The 16,140-nt window shown below is 40.4% G+C and overlaps 1 protein-coding gene across 1 annotated transcript in view; it reads left to right on the top strand.

The window, feature by feature from the left end:
- Positions 1 to 16,140, top strand: part of pdia5 (protein disulfide isomerase family A, member 5) — a 53,635-nt gene that overhangs the window by 20,383 nt on the left and 17,112 nt on the right. The window contains exons 7-11 of the mRNA XM_042002781.1: positions 455 to 515; positions 1,450 to 1,517; positions 3,827 to 3,918; positions 11,170 to 11,241; positions 13,861 to 13,997. Of these exons, the coding sequence (XP_041858715.1) occupies positions 455 to 515; positions 1,450 to 1,517; positions 3,827 to 3,918; positions 11,170 to 11,241; positions 13,861 to 13,997 (430 nt within the window). The remainder of the gene's footprint in view (positions 1 to 454; positions 516 to 1,449; positions 1,518 to 3,826; positions 3,919 to 11,169; positions 11,242 to 13,860; positions 13,998 to 16,140) is intronic.

Below are 16,140 nucleotides of genomic sequence, written 5' to 3' on the forward strand. Positions count from 1 at the left end.
ACTCACTGATGCAGTGAATACAACATTTTAAAGGCTCTTTAATTTAAAGAAGGGCTAACTTGACAGTTTCCACCAGTACACTCATTCTTTCGTTTTGGCTTGTTGAAGATGTCGACTAAAGATTGTGCTGAAGGTGTTCTCTTCAATTTGCTGAGCTCATGAAGGGGATGATGAGAAAGGGAAACTGGTATTGGGGCTGGTATACCTGTCCTTATTTTTCTTGCTTATGTGTTGACTGTTGTGTATATAATGTACTCACTCTAATAAATGCTTGTAAGTGCAAAGAGGATGTTCATGTTCTTGTTTTGAATGTCTTCACTTCTCTGTTTAGCTACAAATGATTGCATGTGATCCTTAACACTTTTTTTTCCACCCCAGATTAATGTATTTACAATGTTTAATTGATGGAGAAAAAGATACTGTAAAGCTGCTTCATCTTCTCTTATTCTTAAAGGACTTCAGGAAGCTGCTGAAGAAAGAGGAGAAGCCAGTTCTTATAATGTTCTATGCTCCCTGTGAGTATTTCCTTTAATACTGTTAGTCACTCACCGTAACTGGAACAAGTGGTGCTCATTTTGCAAGACTGCTTGAGCATACTGTCATCTAATGAAAAGGCCCTGGGGTGTGGACGCCAACTTGATTATTGGCTCTAAAATATTAAATTAACCTAATTTATAAGATGCCACATTTAAAGAGCAGGCATACAATATTTGGACTAAATTGATAAACTTGTGTATTTTTCACAATGGAACTGGTCAATACTGCAATTAGATTTTCTGCATTCATCATCCCTGGGAAATAAAAGATAAACTTGGCCCGAAAATAAGGAAATTTGTGTTTGCTCAATTATTTCTCTCCTTTTAATAATACCAATAGATGTTTTATTGTGCATAGTTAGAAAGCTTGATTAGTCACTTTTACGAGGTATAACTTGGAAAGACTGTGCTTCTGAAGAATGACCAACAAAGCTAAATGTTTAGGTAGGTAGTGCCCCCAAAAATGTGCCAAAATCCTCTGCAAAATTCTCCTGGTGGTATTCACTCTTGTTTTAAAATTCAAGTGATGCCAGGTGTGTGCCAGTCACAGGTGTATAACTGACTCCTCATTGGCACCTAATTGATAGACATGTTGGATTGTGATTCTGGAGCCAGTAGAGGTCCCATATCTCCAGAATCTAGGACTTAGCTCCTCCCTCCAGCATGACAACACCCCCAGGACAGCATCATTAGAGTCCCTCCAGAATTTGAGAGTGGTAGAGATGGATTAGCCTACTGACTTTCGGTAAATAATGCCCACTTGTGGAAAAGGACATACATCTCATTTAATAACATTAAACATAACTTTAATAAGAACCTACTCTTTACAAGAGGAAAAATAATCAATGGTGAGTCCAGTTGAATATTCAATAACATGGTTTATGCATTGTTTATTGTATTGTGTTTGTTGTAGGGTGCGGGGTTTGTAAGAGAATGCAGCCAGTTTTTCAGCAAGCAGCCACAGAAACAAAGGGAAAATATGTAAGTCTGCTACCTCTCCATTTTCCTACTCCCTCGAATGCCCACAATCTGCAGCTCTTCCTCTCTGATATTTGCAGATTAAATGGGTTGTGTCAGCACTTCGTGTCCAGATGGTTAACTGGGCAATCTGCAAAAGATCAGGCTGCCTGCTTGGCCTAAATGAAGGATTTCCTTGGTTATTTCCTACAGAACTTCTTAGAATACTTCATCAGCCTTTGCTCCACAGGTTTTGCTTTCCCAGATAAACTCTGGTAAACTGGTGGTGTTTACAGGCATTTCATAAGCCCTGATCCTTCTCAGTGCTCAGCCTAATTGAGATTTTGTATGCGTTTTGGTTGTAGAAACTTATCAAAGCAATTAAGGTAGTCAATTTTAAGATTTATTAGTCATGCCAAACAATGTTTGCGATGATTTCTGTACATTGTAGTATTGTAGAGGTATATAGTTACTGAATTAATCCATGATTACTGTTAGGGGCAAAGTCCTTACTGTTAAAATTTACAAGATACGTATAGAATAAATGTCACTTTAACCTGTCCGGTCATTGTTTACTTTCTAATATTATTTTCCTTCCTGTGGTGGGGAGCATAAAGGGGCATCTGCATCTGTTTTGAGCTGCACAGGTGAGGTCATCTCAGAGGCTGATGTCGTCAGGAAATAAATGCTTTCTGCTCACAAGCACTTCTCCCCAACTTTAGGAAGATTTAAGGGATGATTAGAACTATCAACTAGATAATTGTTTAATTACCAACATGTTGATTACTAAATCTTTAAACATCCCAACTGGAAAAAACATCGAGGTTCCAAATGTCCAAACAAACCGTGGAGTGTTTGAGAGTGTTTTTGTGTAAGGCTGGGATAAATGCTTAGGAGTGTTGGTTACTACAAAAGACAACAAATGTTGCTTAGAAGTAAATGGTTGGCCAGTTAAATTGCATGACAATATTTTGTTTAGCTATGGTTAGAAGAAGGCATACCGGTCAGGTCAGGCTGAAGTGCCTGATAAAACTCAGATTAATGTGGGAAGATGTTTTGGTGGTTGTTGCAATGACTTATGGGCATTGTTCTAGCTTGCAGTAAGATATATGTTTATTAATGAGTGATAAAATGTTTGCACTGGACTTGGTTAACTGTTAAAGTTTATTTGCAGTATGTCAGAATATCAGAAAACTATTTTTTCATTTTGAATGACAGATGCGTCACAAGGAGCTGCTCTTTCTTTTGCTGAAAATGACTTTGCATATATAAAAGACTTTGGGGCCTGCTGTGTGAGTCAACCTCCTGGCCTTTGGTTGCCATTAAAATCTTCTGCACTCTTGGCAATGTGGGCAAAGACATCCAAGCTGTACATTATTGTTTGTCAATTAAATCTAAAGTTTAAAATCTCTCCTGCAGTTCATTGATAATGTTGCTTGGCAACCATTATGTGATATGAAAATGTTGTCTTTTAAATTTACACATTAATTTACACCCATGGAGGACCTCATCCTTAACACACACTTCCCTCCCACAAGTGTTTTGCAACACCCGGTCCACCTCCTGACAACAGCAATCACAGCCATGTTGGAAAAAGACCAAACTGCCTTTCAGACATTTGAGATGTCACCTCACTACTTCTCCTGAGCAAAATCAATATCAAGAGTGAGATTTTAACACCAAAACATGGTTTGCACTAGATAACAAAGTAAAACTAAGATAACAAAGATTACAAAGTAAAAGAAAATATGTCCCTAAAAATTTTCTGTTTTTACCCCAAGCACTTTAGTCCAGAGTAAAAGATTTTATCTGTTCGTTGAATGACTTTACAGATCTTTACTGATGATTCTACAAACCCAAAACGTGATGACAAGATGCCTGCAAAAGTGGTTATTGGCTTGTTTTCCTGCTAAACTTTCCTGGTATACTTTACTAGGATATATAACTATGGTAACTCATTTCTGACATGTTTTTTATGTCTAACATGACCCTACTGCACAACAGTCCCTCGTCCTTGCTGACAGAACCCACAGTACTTCTCAGTCTATGCTTGCAATGCTTGCTTCTGTTGTACACGTTCGTGCAACACATTGAGGGCAGTTTGAGATTCAGTATCTTGCTCATAAAACTCGAGTGCAGATTTCTTTCATGCTTTAGGTAATCTGTCTTATTTGGATCCCTCTAATGTAGACCAACCAGTTCTGGCATTTGATGGACCTTTTTTCTTTTTTTCTTGCTGTCATTTTTCTTTATCTCTCTGATGATCCACTCCATTCATTCTCTTTTATTCACTTGTTTGCTCATTTAATTTAAAAATTTTTTTTCTCCTGAAGGTATTGGCAGGGATGAATGTGCACCCAGCTGAGTTTGACGGTCTCAAGCAGGAATACAACGTGAAAGGGTACCCAACTTTCTGCTACTTTGAGTAAGTTGAGTCATCTCATCATTCTCACGTTAGACTTGGTCTCACTTCCAAATCTCAGAACATCAGAGAAGGCCTACTTCAAATAGAAAAGGCAGCGTAGGGTTCTTCTCTTAATGATGGTATACTTGCAGCTAGCAGAGGTGGCCCTTAAGGTTTATGTTGCGGCTGTTCGCCGGGTTAAAGTTTGACAGACATTTGGGGCTTGTAGACAATAGTTTCAGTCTGCATGGAAACTAAGCATGAAAGAGCTGTGCAGAGTTAAATCACACATAAATTGTATATGGTTGCAATTATGCCTTGCATTGTGCTAATAACACGGGGAGAAAATATTTCACATGTAGATGAAAGAAGGGTGTTGTGTTAAATATCAGCAGTTTCTGGATGCAAATATCACACTTTTTTTCTTTTAAAGAAAAAATAAGCTGAAGATAAAAACAGTTTCGACAACAGAACACTGATCGTATTACACCTTAAAAGACAAAATAGACTTCACAAGATAAAAGATGCTTTGAATAGTTCAATAGACCAATAAATAAATTAATATCATGTCTTTGTTCAACCATTCATGCTTGCTTACTCTAGTTTGTTAGGACCAGATAATAAGGCATCAAAACCTGGTAGACGTTAGTGCGTGGGGAAGCAGGGTTTTGTCAGACAATCCTGCATTATTTCACAGCAACTGTTGAAATAACCATCCACATCTGACCTAAACGTATCTGCTGTATTTCCTTTGTCTTTCACACCCTGCTAGTGTTTATGTAAATACTGGCTTAAATCATAGAGTCCATCCAGCCATCCATTGTCTGCCGCTTATCCGAAGTCAGGTTGCGGGGGCAGCTGGATAAGCAGGGAAACCCAGACTTCTCTCTCTCCAGCCATATTCACCAGCTCATCCAGGGGTATCCCGAGGCGTTCCCAGGCCAGCCGAGAGATGTAGTCCGTCCAACGTGTCCTGGGTCTTCCCCGGGGCCTCTTTCCGCTGGGACGTGCCCAGAACACCTCACCAGGGAGGCGTCCAGGAGGCATCCTGACCAGATGCCCGAGCCACCTCATCTGGCTCCTCTCGATGCGGAGGAGCAGCGACTCTACCATGAGCCCCTCCCGGATCACCGAGCTTCTCACCCTATCCCTAAGGGAGAGCCCGGCCACCCTGTGGAGAAAATTCATTTTGGCCGCTTGTATTCGCGATCTCGTTCTTTCGGTCACTACCCACAGCTCATGACCATAGTGAGGGTAGGAACGTAGATCAACCGCTAAATCGAGAGCTTTGCCTTTTGGCTCAGCTCCCTCTTCACCACGACAGACCGATGCAGAGTCCGCATCACTGCGGACGCCGCACCGATCCGCCTGTCGATCTCCCACTCCATCCTTCCCTCACTCGTGAACAAGACCCCGAGATACGTAAACTCCTCCACTTGGGGCAGGACCCCATTGCCGACCCAGAGAAGGCACTCCACTCTTTTCCGGCTGAGGACCATGGTCTCAGATTTGGAGGTGCTGATTCTCATCCCAGCCGCTTCACACTTGGCTGCGCTCCAGTGGGAGCTGAAGATCACAGCCCGATGAAGCCAATAGAACCACATCATCCGCAAAGAGCAGAGACCCAATCCTGAGGCCACTAAACCAGATCCCCTCAACACCTCAGCTACACCTAGAAATTCTGTCCATAAAAGTTATGAACAAAATCAGTGACAAAGGCACTTCCGAGGCATAGTGGAACACAGCCCACTTGGACTCAATGTCCCCCCCTCAACCAGGACATGATTGAAGCCCTGCTGGAGATGGGAGTTGATACTCTTTCTGACAGGGGACTCTTCCAGACATTCCCAGCAGACCCTCACAACACGCTTGGGTCTGCTAGGCCTAAACCAGCATCTTCCCCCACCATCTAAGCCAACTCACCACCAGGTGGTGATCAGTTGACAGCTCCGCCCCTCTCTTCACCAGAGTGTCCAAGACATGCAAGTCTGATGATACAACTACAAAGTTGATCATCGAACTGTGGCCTAGAGTGTCCTGGTGCCAAGTGCACATGTGGACACTCTTATGCCTGAACAAGGTGTTCGTTATGGACAATCTATGATGAGCACAGAAGTCCAACAACAAAATACCACTCAGATTTAGATCAGGGAGGCCATTCCTCCCAATCACACCCCCCCTCCAGGTCTCGCTGTCATTGCCCATGTGGGCATTGAAGCCCCAGCAGAACAAGGGAGTCCCCCAGAAGGAGTGCTTTCCAACACCCCCTCTATGGACTCCAATAAGGGTGGGTCCTCTGAACTGCTGTTAGGTGCATAAGCACAAACAACAGTCAAGACCCATCCCCCCCACCTGAAGGCGGAGGGAGGCTACCCTTTCATCCACTGGGGTAAACCCCAACATGCAGGTGCCAAGTCGGGGGGGGAATGAGTATGCCAACACCTGCTCTGCGCCTCTCACCGGGAGCAGCTCCTCTCAAGGACAGTGATTCCATAGCCCAAGCCGTGCGTTGATGTGAGTCCAACTGTATCTAGCTGGAACCGCTCAACCTCGTGCACCAGCTCAGGCTCCTTCCCCGCCAGAGAGGTGACATTCTACGTCCCTAGATCTAGCTTCTGTAGCTGAGGATCAGACCACCAGGGTCCCCGCTTCCGGCAGCTGCCCAGCTCACACTGCACCCGACCCCTATGGCCCCTCCTGCAGGTGGTGAGCCCACAGGAGACGGGGTCCATGTCACACTTTCGGGTTGAACCCGACTGAGCCCTATGGGCAAAGGCCCGGCCACCAAGCACTTGCCTCTGTGCCCCACCTTCAGGCCTGGCTCCAGAAGGGGGCCCCGGTGAGCCACTTCCGGGCAAGGGAAACTTGGGTCCTTGATTTGTCATCATCATAGGGGTGTTTTGAGCCGCACTTCGTCTGGTCCCTCCCCTAGACACCTGTTTGCCATGGGTGACCCTACCAGGGGCATAAAGACCCGGACAACATAGCCACTAGGATCATCAGGACATGCAAACTCCTCCACGACCGTAAGGTGGCAGCTCAGGGAGGAGAAAAATCTTAGATTGAAAGTTTTCAATTATTAATATTATGTATAGACATTGTAGATTTATCAGAGTTTGCTATCTAGAAGTGACATATGACATTATTTAACGCTTAAATTTCTTTTAGTAATTGGAATATATTTATACTATTAATGTAATCTCTTGAGTTTGTTGACTTTAATATGCATACAGACAGTCTCACACAGCCTCACAGCCTGCAGCTGTATACACAGTAGAGTCTGTGAATTTGACTGACTGTGTTTATTAATGCAGATGTCCAGCTGGAGCATCTCAGCGCTGCCTCTGTATTTAGTGTTTAATTAAGCGATGATGCTCTTCAACGTTTGCTATGTTCTGTTTTTTTTTTTTTGTTTTTTTGTTTTTTCCTGTTTTTGTCTTCTATAACATATCTCAACCCTGCTCTGTTGTAATAGTGCAGATAGACATGAAAAGAGGAGACAGGAAGGTATAATATATACAACAAAGGACAGCTGGGGGTCAAATTGTGGACATTGCAGTTATGTGAAATGCAACCTAAATGCTTCCTAACTATTAGCTTGCTGGGGTGCCAGCGTGCTTTGCTTCTTACTTCACCTTCACCAGCTTTATCATCCCCATTTCCACATTAAACACTCTTTCATTCCAGTCTGGCCTTTTAATTAGGCCGGGACTGATTAAGTACCTCTGTGGTAAGTAATTGTGTGCGCTTTTGCCCTTTTTCTGCACATGTGCACATCTCTCTTTTGAGCATGTGTGTAATGCGTATATGCTGCTACACGTGCGTGCCCGTGCACTTGTGCGCAGCCGAGCCAGAGCCAGTCTGTTAGCTGGGAGTACATTAGTGTCAGTGCAAGGCTAGCTAATGACCATCGGAGCACATTGGCTTCAGTAATGAGTCCCTCACTGATAAACAGCAGCTAATCACTGCAGGGTAAATCTGCATCAACACTGTCAGAGTTATCTCACTGTTGCACCCGCCAAGAGCAACTTTTCAAGGACTTTTACATTTTCAGTCTTGCAGATTAAGAAAGCTTACTACCTTAGAGCTCCGCTTAACTTAACAAGCAGTATAAATGAGACTTTTTCAGTCTCTTTATCCTGGCTTTGTCTTAAAACAAAGAGACACCAGAGACTGTTGGCCAAATTACGTTTATGTCAAAATGTCCTCAACAGGATTTTGCAAGGTTTCATCATACTTTACAGCAGCAGAGATAAAGCTATGGAATATAGGGTTAGTCATAATCTCACTGATTGAATTTCATGCAGCCACTCTCAGCTGTGGAACTCAGTTCACTTCATATGCAAGTTTTAAGCTCAAAATCCAGTGTGTGTAATCATGTATAGCCTTTAATAGTGTCCAAGTTGTATCCTACGAGCTGGAATGGCAGTCGTCACCACCCTCTGTCTTTGCAGAATCACTCTGCAGAGCCAGTGGCTACTGACACTGATCCTTCGGCATCAGGCTGAGCCTCCATGTCTGCTTTCCAGCCTTCGTTAAGTCGTAGAGAATGAAATAGATAAAGTCATTCCTATGAAGAAAATCTGCGTAAGTTAGAATCTTTTCAGACTGTGATGCTGAGGTGATGCTCCTAGCTAATTTCAAATGCATTACAACAGGTCACACAGTTTCCTTTTTATATGCAGTTTTAAGCTGAATGTACAAAATACGCAACACAGAAAAGAGTAGCAATCATTAAATTCTTCATCACAGCCTTGTGCTTTGCTGAATAAATTCTTTTGGCTTTGGATCACTCTCCATCTGAAAGGTCTCATCCAGCTATTTTGTAAAAAGTGTGTTTTGTTGTTGTAGCTGCGACCTTGTTTAAGATCATGTTTTTTCCATCCTACATGACCTGGATTACTGGGTTTCCTCAGTGTTAGTTCTGCAGGAAGAGATAAGATGTCTTTTGTTATTGCCTTTCAGAACTAACTGGCATGCATTAGTTGCATGATCTATGAAATGGTCTGGATCATCCAAAGTTGTCATGAAAGGCTTATGTGCACAAGGCCTTTTTTATTTTATTTTATTTTATTTTATTTGCAAATTCACAAGTTCTTTTATCCTGGTAGTTTACTAAAATAGGAAACTCCTACTTTAATTCTAAAATTGATTAAACATTGTATGTCAGTGAAGCAATTGTTTAACACAGTTTATCAAACTATTATACCGAAAGCATGTTCTGATCATTCGGTTCATAGCTGAAAAGGAGTAAAACTAAACAAAAACAAAACATAGGCTTATTGTGTCCTTCAGATTTTTTTTTTTTGTTTGTTTTGTTGTTTCTCGTTGCCTTCACTCAGTTTTCTGCAACTTCAAAATTGTTCAGACAAATATTTTACAAGTTGTCTCAAGTTCCGAAATACACCTGGAGAAGAGAGGATGAAGGAGAGAAGAAGCGTACAGGAGGAGCAATAAGTGAGGATGCACCGGAGTTTCTTATGCTGAAGTCTTTTTACATCTGTGACATCTGAATGGTGCATTAAAGGTTAATATTGATACTGTGTTGAATTAAAAATGGATGCTTACTTTATCATGAACAAAACAGGGGTAGGTAGCATTAAAAAATTGGCTTGTAATGGAGCTGTGTCACAAAACTGTTTTAAAGAAGTTATTTCCAGAAAGGAAACTGGGTAAACCGGGAAGTAGGATAAGGAGAGAGTGAGGCAGCAGCCAATTTCTGCTTGAGGTGTGTAAAACCAGCCACATGGCAATGATTCAGCAAATGTGATTAAATAATGAAGGAAAGCTACAACAACTGTAAAGTCCTTTTGCTGTAACTTTTATTTCTTGCATTTTATCTTATTCTGTTTTAGCTTTTTGTCTATATTTAATGTTTCTTTTTAAAGATAGTTTAAATGTCCTTTTAATGCTTCCTCAGCACCCAACTGTAATGCTTTCAATGTTTAATGTGGAGCACTTTTAATTGTCTTGTACATAAAATATGCTATACAAATAAACTTGCCTTTACAAATGAACTGTGTAAATGGTTTCTCTATTTTAATGGATTTTTTCTTTTGCAGACTGTACAAAATAAATAACGTAATATGTCATCTTTAATGTTTTAAATCAGATATGTTCTCACACGGAGGCTCTGAAACTGAACACAACTTGTGGGAAATACGACGAGACTGATTCTGACCTGTTTGCGGGACAGCTGTGTGGGCTGGCTCCTGTAATCCAGGCAAAAATGATAACCTAGCCTAATTACCTCAGTCATGTTTATCTGAAATTTTGGTTCACGACAGCTTGTGTAATTCCATCTCCATGTTGTCATAGCCAACTGCTTCATCACCTGTCAGGTGGCTGTAGTTCTTGAGCATAACCCCAGTTGTGTGCACGTTGTGGTAATCAGAGCCATGAAAGTAAAACACTCTACAAATGGAAATGGGGAAAATATTTTAGTTGAGTTAGTTTTGGTTTAAGTTTGGTTTAAGCCATGATCCCATGGCTGTGTCCAGGGTAGACCCAGGACACAGCCATGGGATCATGTTCAAGGAGGTGGCTAGGAGAGGGAGATCTTGGCATTTCTGCTGATACTGTTGACATTGTGACCTGGATCCAGATAACTGCTAGAAGATGGATGGATGGGTGGATGGATAGAAATGGCACAGAAGTGATTTGACAAATGTCTGTTAGGATTTTGATATATTTTTCAGCTGTTCTCAGATAATCTTTTCCCAAGATTCGATTTTTAACAATGGCTAACAGAGCTGTACATTATATCAGAATTATTATTGTACTTTTAACATATACAATATTTTTATTTCAAAGACAATTGCAATATTTGTCTGTGTGCCTTTTTTAAATTCCTGCTTAATCCAAGTTAGCGACGCATGGGGGGCTGGAGCCTGTCCCAACTGTTATGAGGTGTGAGGCAAGGTACACCTTGTACAGACTGCCAGTCCACCAAAGACCTTTTAACAAATACAGGTGTATTAATGGGGGCTGCATTCTGCTTTGAGGAAATTCTGCTTTTGTGCATTTTCTACAAATAACCTGCATGCACAGTTGCAGAGTTGCAATGCAGCCTTTACTAATACACCTGGTATATTGCAAAAATGCCATCACAATATTTAGCAATGTTTTCCTGCAGTTAAAGGTGTGACATGGCTTCAGATGCTGTGTTGCAAAATATAACTTTAACCAACTGTGTCAAATACTGTATGGGTAGTTGCTTGCTGTCTCCGTGCAGCAGAAGCCGTAATTCTGTGTTGTTTTTGTGTCTTTTAGGAAAGGGAAGTTCCTTTATCACTATGAAAACTATGGAGCTACAGCCAAAGACATGGCAGACTGGTTGAAGAAGTGAGTATAGCTCCAGTGTCACTACCATCTGATATTTCAGTGGGCAGATAATAAACTGTGACTTCAAATAGTTTTGACTGATAAAAAGACCAGATGAAGCTTTAGCGCTTGAATCTGCATCAGATGTATCTCTTAAATTTCTAACATCTTCTATTTCTACTATTGAGCTTATTATCTTACATTTTCTTGCCTCTCCTTACTCTAACTCACTTGCAATGATGCCATCAATCTAAAGCTGATTTATTCTTGTCATTTTCTGCCTCACCTTTGGTCCAGCCTCTGCCTGAACCCCCTGCCTCTGCCTGGTAGGGAAGCCAGTGCTGTCCACAAAGCCACAGCCAGAGGGCACAGAGCATGACTTTAACAGCTATTTCAGGAAACAAAGCAAGACATGCAGAAGATGTATTCCACCTGCAGACTTTTCAGCCCAAAGCCATAACCGCTCCCTTCCCAGTCCTAAGCTTTTATTACTCTGCTTATTTGTGACCCTTCTGTATAATTTAAAGTGGTTGCAAGGCTTGCTACTGGGCAGTAAAATTGAAAGAACTGTGCCAAGCTTTAACTAAAAAATAATCTTAAATACAGTTGTAGTTTTTTCACTGTCTTGCATTTAAAAGAAAAAACACTTAAACACATATAAATGGGCTAATCGTATATCTAGATTTAGATGACTGATTTGCACAAAAATGTGTTTCATATGGCACATGGATAGAAGACTGCAGATGAAAAGAAGCTGAAAGGTTTTTTTATTGGAAGCTTTTTCCCCTCGGCCTTATCTCCTAAGTTTTGTTTAAGCATAAATATATATAAATATATATAGAGAGAGACATATATTTGCTTATATATTGAACTCTACAATTTACAAGTCAGAGTAAAGCATCAGGGATCCTTAAATTGTGAATTAGAAACATATATTGCTTGGTAGAACTTCACAAGGTTAACAGGTATTATATAGCTGTGGATCATTTCCTATAATAATAGGACAAATTAACATAACCATAAATAAAATGTGCTACATCAGCAAAGAAAGTGTTTTTCCATGTGATGCTTTGCCTGGTTTTTACTGCACCTTTCTTCAGGTGTTTGTTCCCAAATCCTTCTGGCTTTAATTACTTGTTTAGCAAGTAAAATACAATCTGATTGATTTGAAACCCAGAAAATTTACTCATCAGTTGCAAATATTTCAGTTCTCTGTTTTGAAGATCTTCTGAGCTGCTTGAACTGTATGTTTGGCTCATTGTTCATCTGTATTTAGAACTTTTCATTTAACTTTGCTTTATTTGGCTGGATTTGTGTAGACAGTGTGTCCCCTGTACACTTCAGAATTGATCCCATTCCTCCTGACCTCTGCCACTTCATCAATAAGAACAATGACCTGGTGGAGCTGGAAACCATGCTTTATGTCACACTGCATCCATGTGTTTTTCTGTTTAAATAGTAAGATGTTCCATGCCTTAATTATTTTTTTCTGCTTTTGATTCTGATACAGGTTCATCTTTGATTCAGAAAGGTCCTTCCAACACTCGGCTGTGGAAGTTGTTTCTTTGACAAAGTGTTATTTGGCCTTTTCTATTTTTCAAGCTTATGAATGGTCTGCACCTTATGACCCCTCTGATTAATGATCTACCTACCTCCTGGGGAATGTTTCTCACTTGGCTGCATGGTGTGAACAGGTTTTTCATCAATATGGAAAAAATTTGTGATCCTCCACTTCTATTGTCTTTTGCGTACACCCCAGGTCCTTTCTATGCTGTGCACCATTTTTCTCTGCACCAAATTGTTTGTCCACTTCTAATGTTCCAGCTTTCTTTCTGACAAATTTGTTTTGTTTTTGCAGCCTAATTATGGTTCTTTTACCTGCACTGAGCTCATTTGACTTCTACTAATGGTTCACAGCAGCAGCTTCCAAAAAAAAAAAAAAAAAAAATCACACTTGGAACCAACTGCAGTCTCTCACCTGCTTATGAAATGAAGAATAAAAAAAGGAGCAGCCCACGGCAGTCTGTGAACAAGCTTTGAATCAATTATCCAGTTTCATTGGAAAAAGGGTTCAACATATTAAAGAGCTAAAAAGCAGTCATTATAAAATCCTTGACAAAAGCTTAGATTCACTTTTAATATAATACTCATCTGTTTTAATAAAACATTTTTGTCAGTGTTCAGTTATTCCTGAACCTTACTGTATATTAGATCGATGACATAATCAAATAGGAATTCACACTGCTCCAGTTGCACAACCCCAAGTGTTTTTAAAAGCTGTCAAGTCTCCTGTGGTTCATTAGCTCAGACCAGTACATCAAAACACATGGCAAAAACCATGTTTGTCTTTTTAAATGACTTGTGTGTTTGTGCTTTTGTTTGCAGTATATCTCTGTCCATTTATTTTTGGCATCGTAGCACTGTGTCGTCATAGAGGTGGGGCTGCTCCAGTCCATTTGTATGTGTGCGTGTGTGTTAGTGACATATTGGGTGGAGTGTGGACTACAGCTGTATCTGATTTGTTTTTATTAATTTTTTTTTTCTTTCACCATACAAGGAGCAAGCCAGCTGGAATCGGTCTGCTTTTATGAAATGTATCTCACTTTCTATTGCTGTTGCTGTCTTCCCTTCCGGTTTTAGCCCTCAGCCCCCCCAGCCGAAGACACCAGAGGTACCATGGTCGGAGACAGACTCCCTGGTCTTCCACCTGACTGATGAGTCCTTTGACAGCTTCCTGGAGGAACATCCTGCAGCCCTGGTCATGTTCTACGCCCCCTGTGAGTGATTTAAAAAGAAAAAGAAAAAAAAGTAGAAACATATGTCACCAAGTACCTCGATCTTAGTTGAAGGCAATGGTTCTGTCAACTAACACTAAAGAATTACTTCTTGGATGTCATTAAAGACGCAGGAGGACTGTATGTTGGATTAAAATTGATCTACAGTGACAAGTTTATCCATAACAAAACAAACTGCAAGAAGATGCTTCAGTGATGACAAAGATTTTGTACAGCAAACTAGGACAGATGAATGAATCATCAGTTTGGATGATCCAGAGTCGTTTTTTTTAGTACAACTTAGATCTATTGACAGTTAAATGGTCTTCATAAAATCAAGTGCATTCCAGTACATTTGGAGAATGTTTTCTGCTTTAAAAATATGTGCAGCAACATGTCAGAGAAGGTTCTTGTTCCTTCCTGCCATGGAAAACATTCCCTCTGCGTTTCCCTTGGGTCAGACTGTTATTTAGTCACACAGATAACATCACTGTTTAGCTGTCATGCTCAGTATTAACAGCTTGCTGGAAAAAGTAACCAAAGAAAAACTGGAAATGAAAAACAAACCCAAAGCCAAGCTGCTTGCTCTGAGTTTAGTACTCACAATAGCATCTATCACACACAAGCCCGTCCTCACGAACAACCACCTCATCGCTGCCATATGGTTTGTATAAGTCTGCTTTTCATTTTTCATTCACACAATACATTTTTATTCATTCACCACATGCTCTGTTGTTACGCAGAACCTTTTTTTTCCCCCCACCTCCAGATTGTTTTGATTTGATTAAGTCCTCCTCTACGTTGGGGAGCTGTCTGAAGGAGACTTTCCTGTTGATAGATGTGACATGTAGCTGTAAATTATTTCACATTAAGACATTCAGAGTTATGCAACAGTTTTAATCTTGTTGCAACCATTTTTAGATGTTTTTTTTCTTTACTTGCCTCCTCTCTGCCTACATGGCCTCCTGCTATTCACCACCTTACTCGTTGCACCATCTGCTTCCTGCCCCTCTGAGCTTATTTCAGTCTCAATGCTGTAAAAATAAATCCAAACAGCCAAACTATTGCTTTACCTGTAATAATTTATTAGTTTCTAAATTTGATCACGTATTTGTGACATGGTTTTATATCTCTGATGCCTTGCAGCTGGGGTAATGTTAACACACTTTGTGTTAGTTATAAAAACACTATTACTTGCATTGCTACATCTGCTGTCTTATCATCTAAATTATAACTCCACAAAGTTTTTCTCTGTTTTAAAAAAGCTCACTTGAGATTCTCCAGGAAGTTGCCCAAAAAATGAGCTGACATGGTTTTCTGTAAATTTGATGTCTAAAATAAGAAAAGCCAACTGAAAACATTTTATTCATCATATTGTCTGTTTAGAATGTAAAAAACATTAAAACCATGTGTCATATCCTGTGTAGCTTCCTCTCTTCTAAGCATATAAAAGCTTTGGCTGTTGAGTATCTCTGAGGTGCAGATCCTTTGGGGTCCTATGTGATGCAGGGAGGGGCCTGTGTAGATCGGCTTGATTCTCTGCATCCTGTGGATGCTTAGTCAGACTGGGATCTAAGGGAGTTTGGAGACCAGGTCAACAACTGATATTTTATATGATGTATTTTGGGCTGTTTTTGCGATGCATTGTCTTGCTGGAGGAGGCCGCTGTTCGGGCTGCTGAAATGTTGAAGTTATTTGTACATATCAAAGTGACACACATACATGCAGGAGCTGTGTGCCATCTTTTTAGAGTAAACATAGTTATTTTTTCAAAGAGAAGCTGTATACTTTATATATGTAGCCCCAACAATAGAAGGCATTGAGCATTAATGAGTTGGTGTTTGGCTAAAGGGGGACTAGGGTGTGTTTGTGTGTGTTTGTGCCTTTTAGTTATTGTATTTTAATGTTAGAAAAAAAGTTTGAATTTTAAAACATGGTAATTTTCTTTTACATGAAAGAAATAAAACTATAAAAGTCATAAATAATTTAGCATATACTGTCATTTTTGTAAGTTGAAGTCACTGAAACCCTGTTTTTCTTTAGTATTTTTTTATTCCCCACAATTCAATATTAACCATGATTCAGTTAGAGAGCTTTTCCTTCAAAAGAAAGACTGAATCTTATTGTCATTTCAGCCTCTCCTGCA

Source organism: Melanotaenia boesemani, chromosome 12, assembly GCF_017639745.1.
Source record: "Melanotaenia boesemani isolate fMelBoe1 chromosome 12, fMelBoe1.pri, whole genome shotgun sequence".
Lineage (NCBI taxonomy): Eukaryota > Metazoa > Chordata > Actinopteri > Atheriniformes > Melanotaeniidae > Melanotaenia > Melanotaenia boesemani.